The sequence below is a fragment of the Rutidosis leptorrhynchoides genome, chromosome 4, assembly GCF_046630445.1.
Source record: "Rutidosis leptorrhynchoides isolate AG116_Rl617_1_P2 chromosome 4, CSIRO_AGI_Rlap_v1, whole genome shotgun sequence".
In the NCBI taxonomy this organism is placed as follows: domain Eukaryota; kingdom Viridiplantae; phylum Streptophyta; class Magnoliopsida; order Asterales; family Asteraceae; genus Rutidosis; species Rutidosis leptorrhynchoides.
The window spans coordinates 278,013,649-278,037,799 of NC_092336.1; the positions used below are offsets into that span (position 1 = coordinate 278,013,649).

General features: G+C 30.5%; 1 protein-coding gene across 7 annotated transcripts; it reads right to left on the reverse strand.

The window, feature by feature from the left end:
- Nucleotides 1-615: 615 nt before the first annotated feature.
- LOC139843576 (protein SIEL) lies at nucleotides 616-6,421 on the reverse strand. 7 transcript variants are annotated; one of them, XR_011757627.1, is made up of 12 exons: nucleotides 5,755-6,421; nucleotides 5,562-5,642; nucleotides 4,775-5,008; nucleotides 4,276-4,467; nucleotides 4,031-4,171; nucleotides 3,857-3,946; nucleotides 3,304-3,743; nucleotides 1,933-2,732; nucleotides 1,751-1,825; nucleotides 1,033-1,453; nucleotides 844-902; nucleotides 721-750 (listed from the first exon to the last, which is right to left on the reverse strand). XR_011757627.1 is itself a non-coding variant. In XM_071833686.1 (11 exons), the coding sequence occupies exons 1-11, from the start codon at nucleotides 6,379-6,381 to the stop codon at nucleotides 1,419-1,421; spliced, it is 2,628 nt and encodes an 875-aa protein (XP_071689787.1). In that variant the 5' UTR covers nucleotides 6,382-6,421; the 3' UTR covers nucleotides 616-1,418. The 7 variants fall into 7 exon arrangements, 3 of the variants coding, with proteins under 3 accessions (XP_071689787.1, XP_071689786.1, XP_071689785.1); XR_011757625.1 differs by having other exon boundaries at nucleotides 616-902; XM_071833686.1 differs by having other exon boundaries at nucleotides 616-1,453; nucleotides 1,933-1,971; nucleotides 2,059-2,732.
- Nucleotides 6,422-24,151: the final 17,730 nt, after the last annotated feature.

The window sequence follows — 24,151 nt, forward strand, 5'->3', positions numbered from 1 at the left end:
TTTTTATCTATAAGTTTTCTGCTCATGTAACATTATTGAAGATTGTCTACACTTAATCATATGTTCATTAGGTGATATGGTGGAAGACCATGCAATAAAAACTCTGTTTTCAGATCATACAGAGTATTACCGCAATCATTCATAGTAGTTAGATTATTAAAATTATTTGTAACATTTAGGAGCAACCCAGGAAATTTCCGTACTTGAGGTTTTCAGTTTCTTAATTATATGAAACAGTATTTTGCTATCAATTATAACGTTTTATATTATTCTGATTTAGAGATGTCGTGTAACACATGAGCTCTTAAATTTAGAGCAATTCACCCACAATAATATTTGTGATAATGGCTAATGGTAGAAAAAAGCAAAAGAAATGTGATGATAGCGTTTAAATTAAGTGTCCCTATAATTTATGTTAGGGACAAGAAATCATGCTTACATAAATTCATAATTTTATGTTGTGTAATCAATCTATGTGTGATTAAGTTCTACTTATGTGTGTTGTTTACAAAAACATACTTTATAATTATAATTCAACCACAACAGTACTTTTGACATTTTTTCTATAAAATCGTTATTTCATATATAAGTTTAAAAACCAATAATGTTGGCGGATGAGTCCCCGTGCAACGCACGAGCTCATAAATCTAGTAGTGTCTATATGATGAACCATCCTTGAACATTGTGATAACTGGTGTGACAGGTAAGTAATGATGGATTTACATCACGATTTCCTCCGTCAATGTATACCTTTAGACTCCACAAAAACCAAGTATTTATATTTACAGTTTAAAAAAACTATGGTAAATCCCTAAAACATGTGATAAAAATTAGTTACCTTACATTACAAAATGTGAAATGCCTTCCATTTTAACAATGATACATCTTCAAACCAATTGCACCTTCACATCCAGGTAAATAGTTTTAAACATTATGGTAAATGCATTTGAGCAAAAATGGTAGCAATTGATAAGTTACCTTGCGGGAAACCAAAAAAGCACATTTATTTGAAAAGACGATGTGTATGCTTACCATTGTATGTTCGTGTGTCCATCCACTTTCAACAGAACACGATCTCGTTTTAAGATTGAATGAAGTGAAAGCCATCATCCAAACCTTCTCCCTCATTCATTCCCTTATAAAAAGTAGAGGTACAGTGTAACCTTGTGTTGTAGCTCATGTGGTAGTGGCCTGTCTATTTTAGCGAGAGGTTAGGAGTTCGACACCGTGGGGTGCAGCATTGCACACAAGGTTGCCCCTTAACCCTTGAACTCCACCCAAGGGTGATTTCAGCACATCGCGTTGCAGGGGCAGTGGGGGAGGGGTTTTTTAATTGCACATGCCCTCAGATTGGGTCGGGTTTCCTCCTGGGCATGGGGGTGGGTTATGCAACTGCGGGAAATAAACGTGTGAGTGGTTTAGCCCCCCGGGTGATACCGGTGATCTCGAACTGCTGTTCAAAAAATAAAAAATAAAAATAACTGTAAGAGAGTGTAGAACAGGTCAAAATGACTAAAGGTTGAAAAATGTCTATTTACAATAACTAATTAATACGTTAAATATGATCTCAAATAATATGTTAAAAAAAAAAAAGGAAAGAAAAATGATATGTATGCCTTATATATGCCCCTTTTAGCGAAAAACAATTTCTTTGATCCTCTGTGACATGAACATAACCTATTTAGCCTATTAATGGGTAATGAGTCAATATTGCCACCTAAGATGCAGCAAGTGAGAAAAAAAAAAATACCTCGATCAAGATTTGCATCCCTGTCCCCACGATCACGTAAACAACACCGGACCCACTTTGTCTCTTCACATTCATCTTCTCCATGTAAACACATCACCGTTAGAATTATTTAACAACCGTAGAAAAAAACACTTCTTTTTGTTTGCAAAGGAAAACAAGCTCATGCTTGGGCCCACCATGACCTCTAAAAGAATGAATCTTCTCAGACAAGCATTCCATGCCTATAGATAATCTCAAGATAAATGAATTCACTTTTGGGGTTCTATAAAAAGGGGCTATAATTGTAAATTCTCTAATCTTATCACAACCTTCAAACTGTTTCAAATCAATGAACATGTATTGATTCACGCCCTTGGACAATGTCATCATTAACCATATCTTAGTCTCAATTGGCGTATTTTGTAGTCGAATCTTCAACGGTATTCCTACAGGTAGTCCGGCCACGAAAGGAAAAGGATTTAACCAATCATTTTTCTCAAAATCCATTTCCGCTTTCATGTACTTAAAGTCTCCACGTAACACAAGTTGCTTAAACGAAAACGAATCAAGCAAAACCCGAAAACATTCAATTGAATTTTCATTTTTCTGCAATATTTTCGTTAGTTCAATCACGAAATTTGAAGTTTCGTTTGAAGTGTCTTTAAAAGGCAACAATTTCTTCATAACAGATTCATGATAATGAGGATCAAACGTGGACAATATTAGGGTAAAAGTAACAAGTGTCAGCTCTTCAATATGTGAAGCCTCTTCTTTACTTAATCCGATAAACCGAAATCTTAATTCTTTGAGTCGCTTTTCCAACTTGTGCAAAATGTATCCCAAATCTCCGAGTTCATTATGTACAATGTCCAATGGACACATAACATGACACCATGCTTTTGCAAGAAGTTTCACCACATGAATGTATTGTAAAGTAAACTTTAATACAGAATCTGATTCGTGTGGACCCATAAAACAGGTTGCTAAATCGTCCTTCCAACTCCTGCACGCATCACATTGAATAATAGTTACTGATATGATCAAAATCGGTATTTTTTAAATAAGTTGCGCTTGGTCGGATCGATCCACAATTTTTTTTTCCATTTATTTCAATTGACTAATGTATTTAGATAATATAGCAGGATAATAATAATCTAAGTTAAAGAATAAACTGATTTAAAGATTGTAACAATGTTGCAGAACTTGGAATTACTCAGCGAGTACTAGGTTTTTGCAACTCGGCGAGTACTAGGCGAGTTCTCGGTCAAACACGGTCAAAACTCGGGATTACTCTGAAAATCAGTCAAAATTGGTCAAAACTCAGTCATAACGGGTCAAAGTCAAACTTGGTCAACATCTGAGTACTCCCCGAGTAGACGTATCACTAAATTGATGTTTGAAATGAAGTTAACTTGTACCCTTGGACAAGAACCTTTTGAAATCCTGAAACTTTTGTGTAAGCATATATTTTATAATACCCAGAACAGTAATTAACCCCAAGTTAGTTAACTTTTTATGTCATTCGTTCAAAAAAGATATCATAAATTATAAACAAGTACAGCATATAGATGAACCTGAGTGTCGTAAGTAGTTCGCTTATGCATCCAATCTTAGTCAAAGGCCAGACTTGTGCAATATTAGCAAGAACAAGCTTTACATAACTATATTCTTTGTCTTGTACTTCAAGCGGGTCGGCTACATGGGTAACCGGTATTTGACAGTTGGTTTCGGATGTGAGATCATCTTCAACAACCATCATATCATCTGTAGGGTCAGATTCAGTTGATGTACTACAATGTGACAAATAAGCCAAGAGTGTGTCCTGGTTCATAAATTCATTCAAAGCGATAGATAATCTTCCAAGCATTGTAACAGCATAAGAAAATATTATTGATGGCATTTTGTACGAACATTGTTGCTTTCCATACGTGAGTGGAGCAGAGATGGCCAGTGCCAGGTGTGCAGCAGTTTTTGAACTATTAAAATCCCAAGTGCTTTCAGAAGATGGGTCAATCTGAAGGTTAAAAAGTTCACATAAGATTTAAAAAATAATAATAATAATAATAATTAATATTAATATTACTGCAATAATTAGCTTGTAAGAAATTTAAATGGTGGCAATTAAACCTCTAACAACATTTCCTTAGTGATGCAGGCAGCGAAAATTGCATGACTTCGGCCAATTTCAAATAAAAGAGATAGAACATCTGGCTCGTCCTGAAAATATGATAATAATGTAATAAATTATTTAAAAGTTATATTAGGATTAAAAATCCACAAGTAGATTATAATAAAACTAACCTGTGGAAAGATTTCAAGACTCTGTATTAGACTGTCAACAACTAGTTTAAACATAGGCAGGTCAATGAGGTTGGTCGACCGAAGTACTTTCCTTGCAGTACATCTTATTGATGAGTTCATGTCAACTAGTGTGCCAAGGAACTACATTATCAAACAATAAACAAGTACAAAATCTTATATTGACCAAGTCAATCCGCTAGTTAGATAATATGTACAAAGAAAAGGGAGAAAAAACAAAATGCTACCATGTGCATGTGCATTTCTTTTAGTTTTAGATGGCCAAAAACTGCCATATGATGCATTGTTTCCAGCACTTGTAATCTGACGATGATTGAATCGTCATTCAACACATCCATTAATAAATCTAAGGCTTCGACAGCAAAGTCGGCAGAAACAATAGCAGGCGTCCTCATGGAATAACATGCAAAACTTCGTACCTTTAAATAAAGCAGATTCTTATTCTTATATAGTATAATTAAAAACTTAAAGAAAAAATAGTATCTGCGTTAAAAAAACAATGTTTTCATTAATAGTTAATGTATTAACTTTTAGTAAAAGTGTTTGCAAGTCAAACCAGACATTTGATCTGTTTCAACCCATAGTAAATATGACCAGTCTTAACTTGCACTAAACATGACCAATTCAACCCCAAACTTATACCCAACACGCCTGACCCGCCCATATTGCCACTTCTAAGTTCCATCTACATATCATGATTGCAAATTTCGAGAGAATTTGGAGTACCTCAAAGAATTCATCCTCCAGCCCATGTAAAAAAGCTCTAGCAGCACTTGATGCTGGTAGATTAAAATGATTTGCCGATAGCTGACCTGGATATTTCTTTTCTTCCAAATCTGGTAAGACTTTCTTTGAGAGGGTTTGCATCAAAACTGAATTAGACGCCATGCCGACCCTACCAAGGGCTTTAAAAGCTTCGACTCTGACATTCGCACTCATGTCCCTCACCATCAAACAGAGCTACAATAATACTCCATGTGAACATATAATCAAACAATGGGATAAGATACACCAAAATATCACACGATAATTCAATCAAGTTGGCTCCTTTTTGCAGCTGTTGTAGAGACAACTCAGTCACATGTGTGACATACAACCGAGATTTCTGATCAACTTTAGCATTATTATTCGACACTGTTTCATAATTCGAAATTACTCAGCGAGTACTCGGTTTATGCAACTCGACGAGTACTCGATCAAAACTAGGAATTTCTTGGAAAATAGGTCATAACTCGACCAAAAATCGGGATTACTCAGAAAGTTGATGAAAATAAGTCAAAGGGTCAAAGTCGAACGTCATCAACATCTGAGTACTCCCGAATTGCAGAATAGTCCCTAAAAAGTACCGACAGAGTACTCCCCATGGAGCAAATTTTGAAACCTTGCTATTTTCCTTTATATCAAAATAGAGTATAATGACATTACAATATTACGATACTGCAATTAAAATTTCAACACTTTTGAACTCGAAATACAACTATAATGTTAGCTAGAAGTACTGCTGGATTAATACCTGTATATACAATGCATCTGACCAATCTCTTTTACTCTTATCCTCAATATTTGCAACAAGCAATTTCCCCCATTCACATACCTGCAATTTCATAACAATTATACATATATTTATTTACTCAATAATTTGCAATATTTACTAACATTCAGACAACTACTTAGCGTAAAAATACGAAAATTTAATCAACCATTACCATATTAACAGCTGAGCATCTGACACATTCTTCTGAATCAAACAAAAGCTCAACACCGCGTAAATAACAACCTTTAATCGCACCACAATCATCAACAACAATCCATTTACACAACCCAATCAAACCATCCAACGCAGCTTTCCGCACGTACGGATACGGATCCTTACTAAACCCTAACAATACCGTCATCAAGACCACCGGCCGCACATCGAATTTCTCAACATCCACCAACATCCGTAACCGGACCGCCACAATCGAACCAAAACACAACGACAATAACACACCTTCACTCATTTCAGGAGCCGAAAACGTTGAAACAAGTGCGGTGGCGCGTGGGGGAATGTTGGGGCGCGTGGAGAGGGATTGAAATACAGAAGTGATACGGTGGGTGAAGTGGTGGTGGTGGAGAGTGGAGATGGTGGATAGGAGTGTGATGATGACGTGGAGGTAGGGGAATTGGGGGTTTGTTGTAATTAGGGTTTCTAGGGTTTGGAAGATGGAATTGAGTGTGTGATTGGATGTTGAGGGGTTTATGATTAGGGATTTGGCAATTGAGAAGGGTTTTAGAGATGGATTTGTTTCGGGTTTGAGAAGTTGATTGAAATCTGAGAGAAGCGTTTGCTCCATTGTGTGATGATTGTGAACGAAAAAAGTGTGATTTTAGGGTTTTATATGTTTTGGGGAAGAATGAATGTGATTGGGTCATAAAATGGTCAAGAACTCAGAAATAGGAATGGCAACCGCGGGCAGTGGGCGCGAATCCACTGCATCCATCACCCGCACCCGCGGATTTTTTTACGATCCATTAATTCGCGGATCTTTGTTAACGGATTTATTTTTAGATCCATCACCTGTGTGTACGGATATTCGCGGGTCACGGGTTTACCCGCGGATCTTATTCATGAAGTATATATGTAAACTAAAATATTCAAAAATAAATATCATTACGTAATTCAAAGTGACATAAAAAACATCATCCAATAATATATTCATGTTTATGATATAATAAAATAAGAAAACATATAATATTAGTTATACTTTTCTTACTAATATATGCAAAGTTAGAATGTTTAAAATTAACAATTAAAATTTAGTTGCTAAAACTAATCATAAAGTACGTTGACGAATTACTAGAGTTATTTTCACTCATTTAGAACGGGTATATCCGCGGATTATTCAAACGGATTTTCGGATCGGATTTTAACCGCAACGGATCTATTACATCCATCACCCACCCGCAACCCGTCTGCGGGTACAAAATTACATCCATCGCCCACCCGCAGGTAAAGATTTTGGATTTTATCCACCCATCATGGGCGCGGGTATCCGCGGATCTCGGATTTTTTTAGATCCATTGTCATCCCTACTCAGAAATATCGTCGGACAACAATGAAACGCATGGTGTACAATTTAAGGTAATCCAGCCTTTACAGCTTTGTTCTTTTTTTTTTTCAAAATAAGGATAACATATAATTACATAAATATGGATTCGAATTTGGATATCAACAAATACAAAGCGGTATAAAGAAAACAAAATGAGCTGTAACCAAACTAAACAAATTTAAAACAACGGTCTCACCAACAGAGTGAAGACACGTTTACCTAGGCTACAAAGAAAAACTAGGGCTATAACAAACTGCTATAAAGAAATCATAACGAGCTCTAACCAACTAAACTATACTTACAGCTTGGTTCCTAAGACTATGAGATTTTTTATATTGAAAAGAAATGAAATGAATGGTCCAATTTGGAAGAATACTTCAAACGAAAGTTTGTCGACGTATGAGAAAGAGTTTTTGGTAGTAGTTGTCGCACTTGAGAAATGGATGGGGTGCTTACTTGACCGCCACTTTAAGATACAAACTGATCACATCAGCTTAAAGTACTTATTGGAACAACGCATTTCTACTTCAACTCAGATGAAATGGTTGGTGAAACTAATGAGATTTGATTATGAGATCTCTTACAAATGGGGTAGTGATAATGGTGCCGCTGATGCGTTGTCACGAGTTCAAGGTGGTGGGGAATTATATCATATGTATGCTGAAACGACCGCTCCTAATCCATCCGGACGAAGTCCATATCGATTATAAACGATTCACAATAGTTGATTACATCGCGAGGTACTTGACCTCTAAATGATACATTTTACAAACATTGCATTCATTTTTAAAGACAAACTTTCATTCATCGAAAGTTGACAGGTATGCATACCATTTCATAATATCCAACTATAAATGACCTAATCTGTCATTCACTTAATAGCAATCTCTAATGAACTTCAACGACTCGAATGCAACGTCTTTTGAAATATGTCATGAATGACTCCAAGTAACATCTTTAAAATGAGCTAATGCACAGCGGAAGATTTCTTTCAAACCTGAGAATAAACATGCTTTCAAGTGTCAACCAAAAGGTTGGTGAGTTCATTAGTTTATAGTAATCATTTCATTTTCATCATTTAAATAGACCACAAGATTTCATATTTTCATTTCTCATAAACATACGGCCCATGCATAGAGACAAAAATATCATTCATATGGATTGAACACCTGGTAACCGACATTCACAATATGCATATAAGAATATCCCCATCATTCCGGGATCCTCCTTCGGACATGATATAAATTTCGAAGTACTAAAGCATCCGGTACTTTGGATGGGGCTTGTTGGGCCCGATAGATCTATCTTTAGAGTTCGCGTCAATTAGGGTGTCTGTTCCCTAATTCTTAGATTACCAGACTTAATAAAAAGGGGCATATTCGGTTTAATAATCCAGCCATAGAATGTAGATTTAAGTACTTGTGTCTATTTCGTCAAACATTTATAAAAGCAGCGCATGTATTCTCAGTCCCAAAAATATATATTGCAAAACCATTTAAAAAGGGAGCAAATGAAACTCACACATATAATTATTGTAAAACAGTTAATAAAGCATTTGCATGTATTCTCAGCCCAAAAACGTAAAGAGTAAAAGGGAGCAAATGAACTCACCATACTGTATTTTGTAGTAAAAATACATATAACATCATTGAACAAGTGTAAGGTTGGCCTTGAATTCACGAACCTAAATTAATTATATATATTTATATGATGGTCAATATGTGTCTAATAATTTAAGTAAGGTCATAGCGTACCACAATCCTAATGCTCGAGACTAATATGCAAAAGTTAACAAAAGTCAATTTGACGCAAAAATGATTTCCAAAATTTATACATGATTATTATATAGTCTTAAATATCGTCGTTTTATATTTTTAAAATATTTTTAAAAGATTTATTAGAGTAGATAATATAATATAATTTATTTATTAATAAATAAAACTTTATATAAAAATATACTTTTATATATATTAGATAATAAAATTTATAAAGTTTATTCAATATCATAAAAATATTGTGATATATTCTATTAAGGTAATTATATAATTTGTATCACATATTTATTTGATAAAATAATATCTATACGTAAACGTTGTATTATTTTGTAATAATAGTTATTATTATTAATAAAATATTACTATTTAAATTTACTAAGAATGATAATATGATAAAATGATAATTTTGATTAGGATAACCTTAATATTTACGATACTTTTTAATAATAATAGTAATGATAAAAATAATAAAAATGACAATTTTATCTAATTTAATATCTTTCAATATTTTAATTTTATCATGATACTCATACCTATTCTTTCTTAATCGATTCATTTAATAGTTTTTAAATCATCTGTTATATCGCGTTCATAATAATGATAATAATAATAATAATAATAATAATAATAATAATAATAATAATAATAATAATAATAATAATAATAATAATAATTAGATAAAACTAGAACAATGATAACGACGATAATAATAATCATTTTTAACAATAATACAAAAATTCAATTGACTATAACTTCTAATCCATCCTTCAAAACCATTTGGTATCTAAAGGACTACCGCTCGCTACGACCACTGCTCTAATACCAACTGTAGAGACCCGTCCTAATCCATCCGGACGAAGTCCATATCGATCATAAACTATTCACAACAGTTGATTACATCGCGAGGTACTTGACCTCTATATGATACATTTTACAAACATTGCATTCGTTTTTGAAAAGACAATCTTTCATTACATCGAAAGTTGACAGGCATGCATACCATTTCCTAATATATATTCAACTATAATTGACTTAATAATAATCTTGATGAAATCAACGACTCGAATGCAACGTCTTTTGAAATATGTCATGAATGACTCCAAGTAATATCTTTAAAATGAGAAATTGCACAGCGGAAGACTTTTTTCATACCTGAGAATAAACATGCTTTCAAGTGTCAACCAAAAGGTTGGTGAGTTCATTAGTTTAACATAAATAATCATTTCATAATTTTAATAGACCACAAGATTTCATATTTCCATTTCTCGTAAACATACGTCCCATGCATAGAGACAAAAATATCATTCATATGGATTGAACACTTGGTAACCGACATTCACAATATGCATATAAGAATATCCCCATCATTCCGGGATCCTCCTTTAGACATGATATAAATTTTGAAGTACTAAAGCATCCAGTACTTTGGATGGGGCTTGTTGGGCCCGATAGATCTATCTTTAGAGTTCGCGTCAATTAGGGTGTCTGTTCCCTAATTCTTAGATTACCAGACTTAATAAAAAGGGGCATATTCGATTTCGATCATTCAACCATATAATGTAGTTTCGATTACTTGTGTCTATTTCGTAAAACATTTATAAAAGCGCATGTATTCTCAGTCCCAAAAATATATATTGCAAAAGCATTTAAAAAGGGAGTAATGAAACTCACAATACTGTATTTTGTAGTAAAAATACATATGACGACGTTGAATAATGCAGGGTTGGCCTCGGATTCACGAACCTATATCATTTGTATATTTATTAATATATCTAATCGTATTCGAATAAATATATATATAAATTTATTAATTACATTAATTTTATGTTAATAACATATATTTTTAATTTGTATGTACATTCAAATGGTTAATATTTTTATAGTTATATTAATATATTCATATACATACTTGTTTAATGTTATATTTAAAAATTGATAATTTGTTGTTTGTAAATGTTTATATAAATAATTTTAGTAGGTTTTATATATATATATATATATATATATATATATATATAGTTATGTGTAGTTTTAATATAAGTATAGTATATATAATAAATATATTTTATGTACAAAATATTTGTTTGCTTAAAAATTATAGTTTCGATATTAATGATTTACTAATAATAATAAGCGTAACTTTATTAAAAATGATAATATTAATAATAATAATATTGATATTGTTAATAATAATACTAATAGTTATAAGAGTGTTACTAATACTTAATATTAATGAAAATAATGATAACTTGTATTATCTTCATAATAATGTTAATAATAATGATCCTAATCATAACACATCTGTTAATGATAATAATAATTATAATACTTTTAATAGCAATAATAATATCGATATTATTGATAATTTTAATGATAACATTTATAAGATTGATAGTGATATTAATAAGTTTTATAATACTAATAATAATAATATTATTACTTAATAATAATACTAATACTCATATTAACAATTAACAATATTACTTATAATAATAATACTTTTAATACTAAATACAACAATAATAATAATAGAACAATAATAATAATATTAATATTGATAATAATAATATATTTAATAATGATAATAACTTGATAAATGAACTACCTTCAAGACTCCAAAAAAATAAGAAACTGTCCAAGCCAAGACTCGAACCCCCGATCCCTCGAACACCCATCAATCCTTATAACCAGCTGGGCTATGCCCATTTTCCGAAATAATACAGAAAGCATTTATACTTATCCTGCATTTATATTTATCCCTCTTTCTCTCCTCCTTCAATTCTCTTCAGCCTTTAATTCGAACAAAATCTAAATCCAAACTAACCCTTAATTATGTATTTACTTTAGGATACATTGTTGAAACAGAAACGATTAGTTGATTGCTGGAAAAGAAAAAAAATATATAAAAATCGAAAAAAAAAAAAAGTAACTGGACAGTTCGCTGAAACCCATATGAACTCCAAATCGAATTTAGAAATCTAGACCTTTTTAGCTTACAATTATAAAATGAAAGGTGTTGTAAATCAGTCATATAAACTTTCTCAATGATCAATTTAACCTAAAACAACAACAGGAAATCGAATTTAATCATGAACACCTTCGGTTGACTTTTGACAATCAAACTTTGACTCGTTAATTCGAACTCTGTGGATGAAATTGAAACGTGAAACTTTACAGAGAGTTCAAATAAAATATTTAAAACACAATTGCATTGTTAGATTTTTTCAATTAAATTAAAAAACGAACCTTTTAAATTCTGAGTTCAAAACAGAGGTCGTCTCTTTTTTTTTTTTTAAATTTGTTTTCAGTTTGATTGATATCGTGAAGATTGAATCATATACAGATATCAATCGAATATTAGATACAGTAGAATTTATTGTTTGTATTCTAATTGATTTGGACGTTTAACCAAAATTGAGACCAAGTTAAATCGATTAGTGATAAAAAAAATATAAATAAATAAAAAGAATAAAGCTTGATCACAATCGATACAGATTTTTGGATTCACTCATTTGTTTTAACTCTGACTCGTACTAATTGAATCAATCAACTACAGTTTCGATGGCGATATGCAACTGAATTGAATCCTAGTTCATACGTACCATTTCTTTTAATTATTAATAATTTTAAATATATTAATAATAATCTATATATAAATAATACAATTAATAATAATAATAATAAGAGTAAAAATAATAAATCACAATAGTATTAATATTAGTGACAATGATAGTATTAATATTATTAGTGATAATAATAATAATAATACTAATTATATTAGTATTATTAATAATAATAGTTATATATATCAAATTTTATATCTATATGTTATATCTTTAATATGAAAATGTTAAAAATACTAATGTTGATATTAATATTGAAAGTGATAATAATATTACTTTAGTAACTATATTTTAATTTATAATTTAATTTAATTTAATAACTTAATATTGTTTATTATTAATTATGTAACATAATATATTATGTAGTTACATATACTGAATATTTAATCTTTACACATTTTATATATCTACTATTATTTAATTGTGTTTGCATATTAGTTACATCATGTAAATATGAATACATTAATAATGTCTTATACATATATTTATTATATATTTATTTATTACCTTATACTATTTCATATAATATTTATATCTCTTATATATATTTTACAATGTACATATAGTAATAATTATGTATATAAATCATATATGTTTATATATAGATTCTTTTTAATAATAACATTATTATATTATATATTATTTTCTACTGATTAATTTGTATTGTACTATTTCTCATTATTATATATACACTTATATTTATATTTATACATCACAATATATCTACTAATAATAATGCTACTAGTAATGATCATAAGATTAATATAATAATTATATCCAAACTTGTTACTTAAGTTTAATATATTTTCATTTATTATATCATATTTATCATTTGTATAATTTATTGAATATTTAATATTTATTAATTATATACATATATATAATGTTCCATGTGTATGGAATCTAGTTACACATATATGTTTACATGTTTATTTATACTTAATTGTTCGTGAATCGTCGGGATTAGTCAAAGGTAAAATGTATACATGAACACAGTTCAAAGTTTTTGAGATTCAGTTTAACAGACTTGTTTATCGTGTCGGAAACATATAAAGATTAAGTTTAAATTTGGTCGAAAATCTCCGGGTCGTCACAGTACCTACCCGTTAAAGAAATTTCGTCCCGAAATTTGAGTAAGGTGGTCCTGGCTAACAATAAAAATGTTTTCATGACGAATATAAGTTGATAAATAGAGTTTTATTACCATTGAGTAATAAGGATAAAATAATTCGATTATTCGAAGAGTACGAATGAAGCTATCACCAAAGAGTGAAATGAGTAAAGGTAGATTTGTTTTAACTCTTGACATAGTCAGGATTGAATTTAGAAATAAGGTGCGTCTTTACTTTTGATGTAGAGGGTTGAATTTTAGATATTAAGGTGTGTTGTAACTTTTGACGTGGTCATTGTTGAATTCCGGAATTCAAGGGATTTGAAGAAAATCTTCGAAATCTAAAAGATTTGATTCTTCGGCGAATAAAGAAATTAGGATCTCTATAATTAAATACGGTGATCTGCCTCGATTACTCTGTCTAATATTCCCATTATAAATTAAACTCTTCTGTTCCATTATTCTCACCCTTCCTATACTTTCTTTCTTAGTTCATACATCCAAAGGATTGTGAAAATGCTTAATCCAGTTCTAATCCTTGTCCTTATTCTTACTATCACAACAATCCTTCTCCTTTTCCAACTTCCACCTGACGAATCTGTTTACTTCTACTTTTACCTTGGGAGGATACTATTCTTAATTCTACCGTGTCTTTATATTGCTATTTGTATTAATATCCCCGGTTTGAAACCTCCGTGTTGTTATTGGGTTTTATATTTTCTCTTACATTTTGGAATACCTGTTTCCGTCTTTTATAATCGTTGTCATTCACAGTTAATGCTCTCTCTTATTTGCTGCGATTTATACTCCCTTTCTATCTCGGAGCTTCATGCTTTTGTTTTCTTTTTGCAAGTAACGGTCCAGAATTCATAGGTGTGGAGTTTCGAATGAGCTTAATGTTCTAAACAAGAAAGAACGTATTAGCACGATTTGATTTGTCAAATTACCAGAATCACTGAGAATAGAACTATCAAGAATATATTTTCTTGATATGTTCAGAAGTTAATTAGAATGTAGGAGTTATGTAACATGACACATGATGACGTTATAATCTGTGAATCATCATGTTCCATTTAGAAACTCGGCATGACTTACTGTAATATAATCACGTTGATCAAGTGTCATTATATTATGCTAACTCATGCATCAGTTCCCAACATTACTTCAATAACATTCATATTTTAAGCTCGAAAGTTTACAGAATATAGAAACTAACAGTTTCTATATGATATAATACTGATAGCACGAGGAGATTAATGATTTCAGATAAGATTAGTTATGAAAATATATTCAGAAATATTGAGGATATTTATAATGAAAGATACGATAATATCTCGGAATATCTAATATCAGAGGATGATAGAAACTATTGTCCGCAAGGGTTTAGAGTAAGGAGCAAGATATTCACTAAAGACTTCAGCAGGCATTGAATCATTTGGATTCTTTGAAGTCAAACTTATTCTTTGTGATTTGTCCACGGTTTCCTTCATAGTTTCGCGTAATCCACTTTTCAGTACTAAATTTTCTATTGAGTATTTCCAATACTCCATTCTTTATCATTAAACTTTCGACGGTTAAGGTCGTGTACAGTTTTTTTTTGTTTTTTTTTTTGCTGCTGTATTCAGCTTTTTCAGAATTTCAGAATGGAAGATCATAATTCTAAGAGATAAATGTTATATGGATACATATAACTGTTGATGTGGAAACGTTGCGAGACTCACAATACAGATTTGCTGATTCCCGGTAATTGGTATGGCAATTCTTGTTACAAGATGCGGATGAGTACATGATGAGACTTCAATAGATAACTATAGTGATTTGTCGGAGGGATTTAAACCAAGGAGCAACGAGGTTGCTGGTACGTCTGCTGGTAATATGGTGGATTATAAAAGAATTTTCCAGTATCAAAAGGGTAATCGTATATACCAGGATTATAGTAAGGCTACTTCCAATGAAAAGTCGGAGTTGACTTGCTGGAGCTGTGACAAAATTGGCTACTTTAAAAAGGGATCGCAAAGTTATTTTTGCTAATAAATGCCAAAGGATCTAACGCGACTACGTGTTTAAACTTTTACTCAGTCGACGAGAGTTTCTCAGGTGCATATCTATATGCATAAATCTTTCCTTCCGTAGATGGAGTGCGGTTGATTCATCCTATCAATTGAGGTGTTTTCAAGAATCATGAAAGGTTTGAATGCAGATTGAAATCGTCAGGATACAAATGGGGTTTAAGATGAAATCAAGTGGCAAACTTGAAAAATTGTTTAGTTTCATATGTTATAATCAATATTTTAATTCATTTTAATTGTCCAATGTTGGCAGTCCACAGTCGATAGTCCACAGTTAACAGTCCAATGATTCATATATAGTTTTAATATATAATATTCGAATTAATTAATATGTATCGTGACCCGTGTACATGTCTCAGACTCGATCACAACTCAAACTATATATATTATTGTAGAATCAACCTCAACCTTGTATAGAGAACTCGATCATTACTGCATATAGAGTGTCTATGGTGATTCCAATTAATATATATAGATGCGTCGATATGATATGTCAAAACCTTGTATACGCGTCCCGATATTTAAAGTGCGTAAAATAAATAACAGAAATTAAATAACGATAAATAAAGTGCGTAAAGTAAATAACAGGAATTAAATGACGATAAATAAAATTGCGAGAATGTAAATTGCGATAATTAAATTACGATAAATAAAATGTAATACTGAATTAACAGTTAGCTAGGATCAGTTAGCGTGGATTCTTAACAAAATTTCTCATAGTTAATTTGTTTGTTTCTAACAAATTTTATTTTGTCCAATGTTTTCTTCATTTTGCCACTTGTTGGATTATGATAAATCAAAATCCAAATATGAAATTGGATGAAAATGGTTATTCTGTGATGAATGGATTCGTATAGCTGTGGTTGCAAGTAGGATAGTAAATAACTGTTGAATCAGATTTGAAGAATGTACAGTGTAACTTATTAATGCGAAATCTAAATATTCCTCGGGTACTACCTACCCGTTAAAATATTTTCACCATTAACAGTTTGTACAATAAAAATTTTAATTACAATCTTTATTAAAACATATATACATATATATTTTCTTCAGACGTAATTATGGATTTAATGAGTCAATGTGATATTATACTCATCAGATTTACGGCTAGAACTAGAGTACATAATCTCTAAAATATTAGAGATTACATAATCACCATGAAGGACGAAGATAGTTTATGTAGATCGATTCGTAAAACGATTCGTAGAACGATGATTATGCTTGAGGTATAGATTGCGAGGTTGAGACGTGTGATGATGTTGTTGTTGTTGGTACTCCTTGGTATCCATGGTGCGTATGACGTTGATGTTCGAGGTATAGATTAAGATGTTGAGGTGTGGGATGAGGATGTTGATGTTGGTGGTGGTGATGGTACTGTTGACATTGGTGGTGGTACTGGTTATGCTGCTGATGTTGCTGCTGGTGTTTGTAACCTTCGTACCATATTCTCTAAAGCCACTACCCGAGCGCGAAGCTCGTTGATTTCTTCTATTACACCGGGGTGATTTTCGGTTCGGACTAGCGGATAAATATAATCTAGAATTTGGTATAGTATATAATCGTGGCGAGATACTCTGGAAATGAGAGAAAAGATGGTGTTTTGAATAGGTTCACCGGTAAGTGCTTCAGGTTCTTCGCCAATAGGGCTATGTGGCGGATGGAAAGGATCACCTTCTTCTTGTCTCCAATGATTGAGGAGGCTACGAACCCATCCCCAATTCATCCAGAATAGATGATGACTGATTGGTTGATCCATTCCGGTCACACTGCTTTCGGACTTGAGTGGGATTCCATTTCGGAATCCGAGTGGCTTGAACTAATGATGAATTCCATTTCGTACGATTGAATAAAGAATTTTTAAATATGAAATGATTTTCTGGCTAACGGATGGTATTCTTAATTACATAGAATATCCATATATATAGAACAAAAGATTTCGTAGATTACGGAGGAATTTACGGGATACGTCAGGTAAGGTTTACAGTAACAGATACACTAAGATATGAATCTTGTCTATACACTATTCATGTAATCAATGCAGCAAGATGTGTCTAGACTAAGAATGATAAGCAGATAATTTTCGACACAAAATGATAAGCAAAACTTTTTGATATGCAGACCAGGTCGAAGTACAGACTCACTAATGCATCCTAACGACTACTAGTTAGACACACTAATGCAAGACCTGGTTCGCTACAACCACCGCTCTGATACCAACTGTAGAGACCCATCCTAATCCATCCGGACGAAGTCCATATCGATCATAAACGATTCACAACAGTTGATTACATCGCGAGGTGCTTGACCTCTATATGATACATTTTACAAACATTGCATTCGTTTTTGAAAAGACAATCTTTCATTACATCGAAAGTTGACAGGCATGCATACCATTTCCTAATATATCTAACTATAATTGACTTAATAATAATCTTGATGAACTCAACGACTCGAATGCAACGTCTTTTGAAATATGTCATGAATGACTCAAAGTAATATCTTTAAAATGAGAAATTGCACAGCGGAAGACTTCTTTCATACCTGAGAATAAACATGCTTTCAAGTGTCAACCAAAAGGTTGGTGAGTTCATTAGTTTAACATAAATAATCATTTCATAATTTTAATAGACCACAAGATTTCATATTTTCATTTCTCGTAAACATACGTCCCATGCATAGAGACAAAAATATCATTCATATGGATTGAACACCTGGTAACCGACATTCACAATATGCATATAAGAATATCCCCATCATTCTGGGATCCTCCTTCGGACATGATATAAATTTCGAAGTACTAAAGCATCCGGTACTTTGGATGGGGCTTGTTGGGCCCGATAGATCTATCTTTAGAGTTCGCGTCAATTAGGGTGTCTGTTCCCTAATTCTTAGATTACCAGACTTAATAAAAAGGGGCATATTCGGTTTAATAATCCAGCCATAGAATGTAGTTTTAAGTACTTGTGTCTATTTCGTAAAACATTTATAAAAGCAGCGCATGTATTCTCAGTCCCAAAAATATATATTGCAAAAGCATTTAAAAAGGGAGTAATGAAACTCACAATACTGTATTTTGTAGTAAAAATACATAAGACGACGTTGAACAATGCAGGGTTGGCCTCGGATTCACGAACCTATATCATTTGTATATTTATTAATATATCTAATCGTATTCGAATGAATATATATATAAATTTATTAATTACATTAATTTTATATTAATAACATATATTTTTAATTTGTATGTACATTAAAATGGTTAATATTTTTATAGTTATATTAATATATTCATATACATACTTGTTTAATGTTATATTTAAAAATTGATAATTTGTTGTTTGTAAATGTTTATATAAATAATTTTAGTAGGTTTTATATATATATATATATATATATATATATATATATATATATATATATATATATATATATATATATATATATATATATATATATATATATATATATATATATATATATATAGTTATGTGTAGTTTTAATATAAGTATAGTATATATAATAAATATATTTTATGTACAAAATATTTGTTTGCTTAAAAATTATAGTTTCGATAATAATGATTTACTAATAATAATAAGCGTAACTTTATTAAAAATGATAATATTAATAATAATAATATTGATATTGTTAATAATAATACTAATAGTTATAAGAGTGTTACTAATACTTAATATTAATGAAAATAATGATAACTTGTATTATCTTCATAATAATGTTAATAATAATGATCCTAATCATAACACATCTGTTAATGATAATAATAATTATAATACTTTTAATAGCAATAATAATATCGATATTATTGATAATTTTAATGATAACATTTATAAGATTGATAGTGATATTAATAAGTTTTATAATACTAATAATAATAATATTATTACTTAATAATAATACTAATACTCATATTAACAATTAACAATATTACTAATATTACTTATAATAATAATACTTTTAATACTAAATACAACAATAATAATAATAGAACAATAATAATAATATTAATATTGATAATAATAATATATTTAATAATGATAATAACTTGATAAATGAACTACCTTCAAGACTCCAAAAAAATAAGAAACTGTCCAAGCCAAGACTCGAACCCCCGATCCCTCGAACACCCATCAATCCTTATAACCAGCTGGGCTATGCCCATTTTCCGAAATAATACAGAAAGCATTTATACTTATCCTGCATTTATATTTATCCCTCTTTCTCTCCTCCTTCAATTCTCTTCAGCCTTTAATTCGAACAAAATCTAAATCTAAACTAACCCTTAATTACGTATTTACTTTAGGATACATTGTTGAAACAGAAACGATTAGTTGATTGCTGAAAAAGAAAAAAAAATATAAAAATCGAAAGAAAAAAAATGTAACTGGACAGTTTGCTGAAACCCATATGAACTCTAAATCGAATTTAGAAATCTAGACCTTTTTAGCTTACAATTATAAAATGAAAGGTGTTGTAAATCAGTCATATAAACTTTCTCAATGATCAATTTAACCTAAAACAACAACAGGAAATCGAATTTAATCATGAACACCTTCGGTTGACTTTTGACAATCAAACTTTGACTCGTTAATTCGAACTCTGTGGATGAAATTGAAACGTGAAACTTTACAGAGAGTTCAAATAAAATATTTAAAACACAATTGCATTGTTAGATTTTTCAATTAAATTAAAAAACGAACCTTTTAAATTCTGAGTTCAAAACAGAGGTCGTCTCTTTTTTTTTTTTAAATTTGTTTTCAGTTTGATTGATATCGTGAAGATTGAATCATATACAGATATCAATCGAATATTAGATACAGTAGAGTTTATTGTTTGTATTCTAATTGATTTGGACGTTTAACCAAAATTGAGACCAAGTTAAATCGATTAGTGATAAAAAAAAATATAAATAAATAAAAAGAATAAAGCTTGATCAGAATCGATACAGATTTTTGGATTCACTCATTTGTTTTAACTCTGACTCGTACTAATTGAATCAATCAACTACAGTTTCGATGGCGATATGCAACTGAATTGAATCCTAGTTCATACGTACCATTTCTTTTAATTATTAATAATTTAAATATATTAATAATAATCTATATATAAATAATACTATTAATAATAATAATAATAAGAGTAAAAATAATAAATCACAATAGTATTAATATTAGTGACAATGATAGTATTAATATTATTAGCGATAATAATAATAATAATAATACTAATTATATTAGTATTATTAATAATAATAGTTATATATATATATCAAATTTTATATCTATATGTTATATCTTTAGTATGAAAATGTTAAAAATACTAATGTTGATATTAATATTGAAAGTGATAATAATATTACTTTAATAACTATATTTTAATTTATAATTTAATTTAATTTAATAACTTAATATTGTTTATTATTAATTATGTAACAGGTGTAACTAATTCAAGATTCAACATAACCTATCTAAGGGCAATATCAAAAATACAAGCATGCATAATCCTATTTTCTCGAGCACTAGTCAGGGATACACTATTAATATGTAAAAATTAATTTACGAGGACTCACGTATCAATATTGAGATTCAATATTGCAGGAAAGGTACGTAAACGCAATTGAGATGATAAACACTAGTTTGACCTCACGAGCATACCCCCGAACATTACCCATAACCTCCATAGCTATAACCCATAATTTCCTTAGCTCTATCCCGCTCATAAAACCCGTTTTGAAGAACACGCGAGCAGAACCTCGTCGTAGTATTTTATGTATAATACTAATAATATCGCTTCCAATAATACTAATACTAATAATAATAAGATTAATATTAATAATCTTAATATTAATAATAATCATAATATAAATATAAATATATAATATAGAGAGAGTATGAGACGATAGATGAATGAAAAAAAATAAACTGGAACCGAAATCGCGAATATAAGCAACCTTACTCTCACCTACCCCCCATGCGATCGCATGGGGGCTCTTCAATTTGTTCATGCGATCGCATGATTAACAATCCCAGCTTTCATTCGTCCTTTTAATTGCCGACACCCACGTTTACATTACACCATACACGTAAACTTTATATGTTATTTAATATTTATTATATTTAATCTTTAGAATTAATTAAATATTATATTATATTTACGCTCATGGTAAAAATATAATTTTTACAAAAATGACACGGTCGTGGTCTCACGACTCATGTACCGCTTTCTGTTTTTTGAGCGCACTTTCGTACGTTTAGAAAACTAGCCTTTTACGTTATGCAACGTGTACCTTTTACAAAAATTAGACTTACTCATCAATAAATTTCCTTTATAAAAATATAACTTATAAAATTGAGCGTTGTGGTCATTTACTTCTATAAATCAGTGACTTGTTGTTTATCAGAATATATTATTTTAAATCAGGACGTTTTATGACTCGTACCTTTATCAAAATATAGACTTAAATAAATGAAAAATTAACCCACTCAAAGTGTAACTTAATCTTTTGAGTAATTTGGTTATTTACTTTTATAAACCATAATCTCGTTATTTATCAAAACAATTTTAATGATATTAGTTTAGATCAAAACGTTTGTTGACTAATTATAATATAATAATTCATCATCTCGTAAAATATATATATATTTTTTCATTTTAATAAAAAAATAAACTCGTATATATCGTATATAATGGAAATATTAACGTAATAATATTATATTTAGTTTTTCAAAATAATAATAGTTCAAAGTCTATTTTAAAAACATAAAACACGTAACGTTTACACTCTAAACCTATAATTCCTTTATACACTAACGTTTATTTTAGTTCCCTTAAACTTTCTAAATAAAATAACATAGTATCGATCGAATCAAATAACAAGGGTTATGAAATTCAATCCTCCACCAACTTTTTGTCTAATCCTCAATAATTAACACTTTTGTTCTTATATACAATCACTTTTCCAAATATTCCGAATACCGTTAAAAATAAGGGTTTCCTAATTCAAAGTGGACCTCATAACAGAGACTCTCCATCCTAATTCAATGTATCTTATAAATCAATCATTTTATATTTTCATCTAAATCCATCGATAAGCATAATAAACTTATATTGAAACAAAATACATTCTTGTAAAGTATTATATATCTAATACCTTGTTAACGCCTTCACTTAATAAATACTATATACACACATCTATATACACATAAATGTTTGTGAATCGTCAGGCATGGTCAAATGGTAACTTGATTACATGAATATAGATTTCAAACTTTCGAGACTTTAACATTATAGATTTTGCTTATCGTGTCGGATACATATAAAGACTAAAGTTTAAATTTGGTTGGAAATTTCCGGGTCATCACAGTACCTACCCGTTAAAGAAATTTCGTCCCCGAAATTTGATAGGGGTCGTCATGGATAACAGTAAGAACGTTTTCATGGCAAATATGAGTTGAGAAATAGAGTTTTATCATTATTATGTAATATGGATAAAACAATTTGTTTTTTGCGAAGAGCACGAATGAAGCTATCATTTAAAAGTGAAAATGAATAAATGCAGATTTGACTTAACCGGTGGCGTAGTCAAGATTGATTTCCGGAATTTAAGGAATTTAGAAGAAGATCTTCATAATAAGATTTGATACGTCGGTAATTAAGGAGATTAGGATCCTCTTTGGTTATACGTGATAATCTGCTTTGATTGCTCTGTCTATAAATCCACCCTCTCCATTTCCTTACAACTTACATCTTCTATTCTTTCTTCCTCAATTCATACCTTAAAGTATTTATCAATATGCTCCATCCTATTTTGATCCTTGATATACTCTTAATTTTTACATCTGTCATCCTTCTCTTTCATCTACCACCGGAGAATTTTATTTACTTCTACTATTATCTTAGGGTTATAGTGTTGTTAATTTTCCCGTGTCTTTACGTTGCAATACATATTGATATGCACGATTTGTAGTTTCTGGGTAGTTGTTGAGTTTTATATCTTCCCTTATATTTCGAAGTCCCTGCTTCTGTCTTCTATAATCATTGTCATCCACAGTTAATGCTCTCTCCTATTTGCTGCGATTTATACTTCAATTTCTGTTTTGGAGTTTCATTCTTTCGTTTCCTCTTCTTGCAACTAAGCATCTCTTGTAATGGTCCGGAATTCACACCTATGGATTTCGGAATGAACATAGTTAACTTTCTAAGAAAGAAATGGTAATGGCACAATTTTGATTTGGTAAATTACCAGAATACCCTGGAAAAGAGCGAATCATCAAGAAAAATTTTCTTGATATGTTTAGAGATTAAATAGAATACAAGAGCCGTGTAGCATGGCACATGATGACGGTATGGTCTGTGAATCATCACGTTCCATTTAGAAACTCAACATAACTTACTGTAATATAATGGCGTTGATCAAGT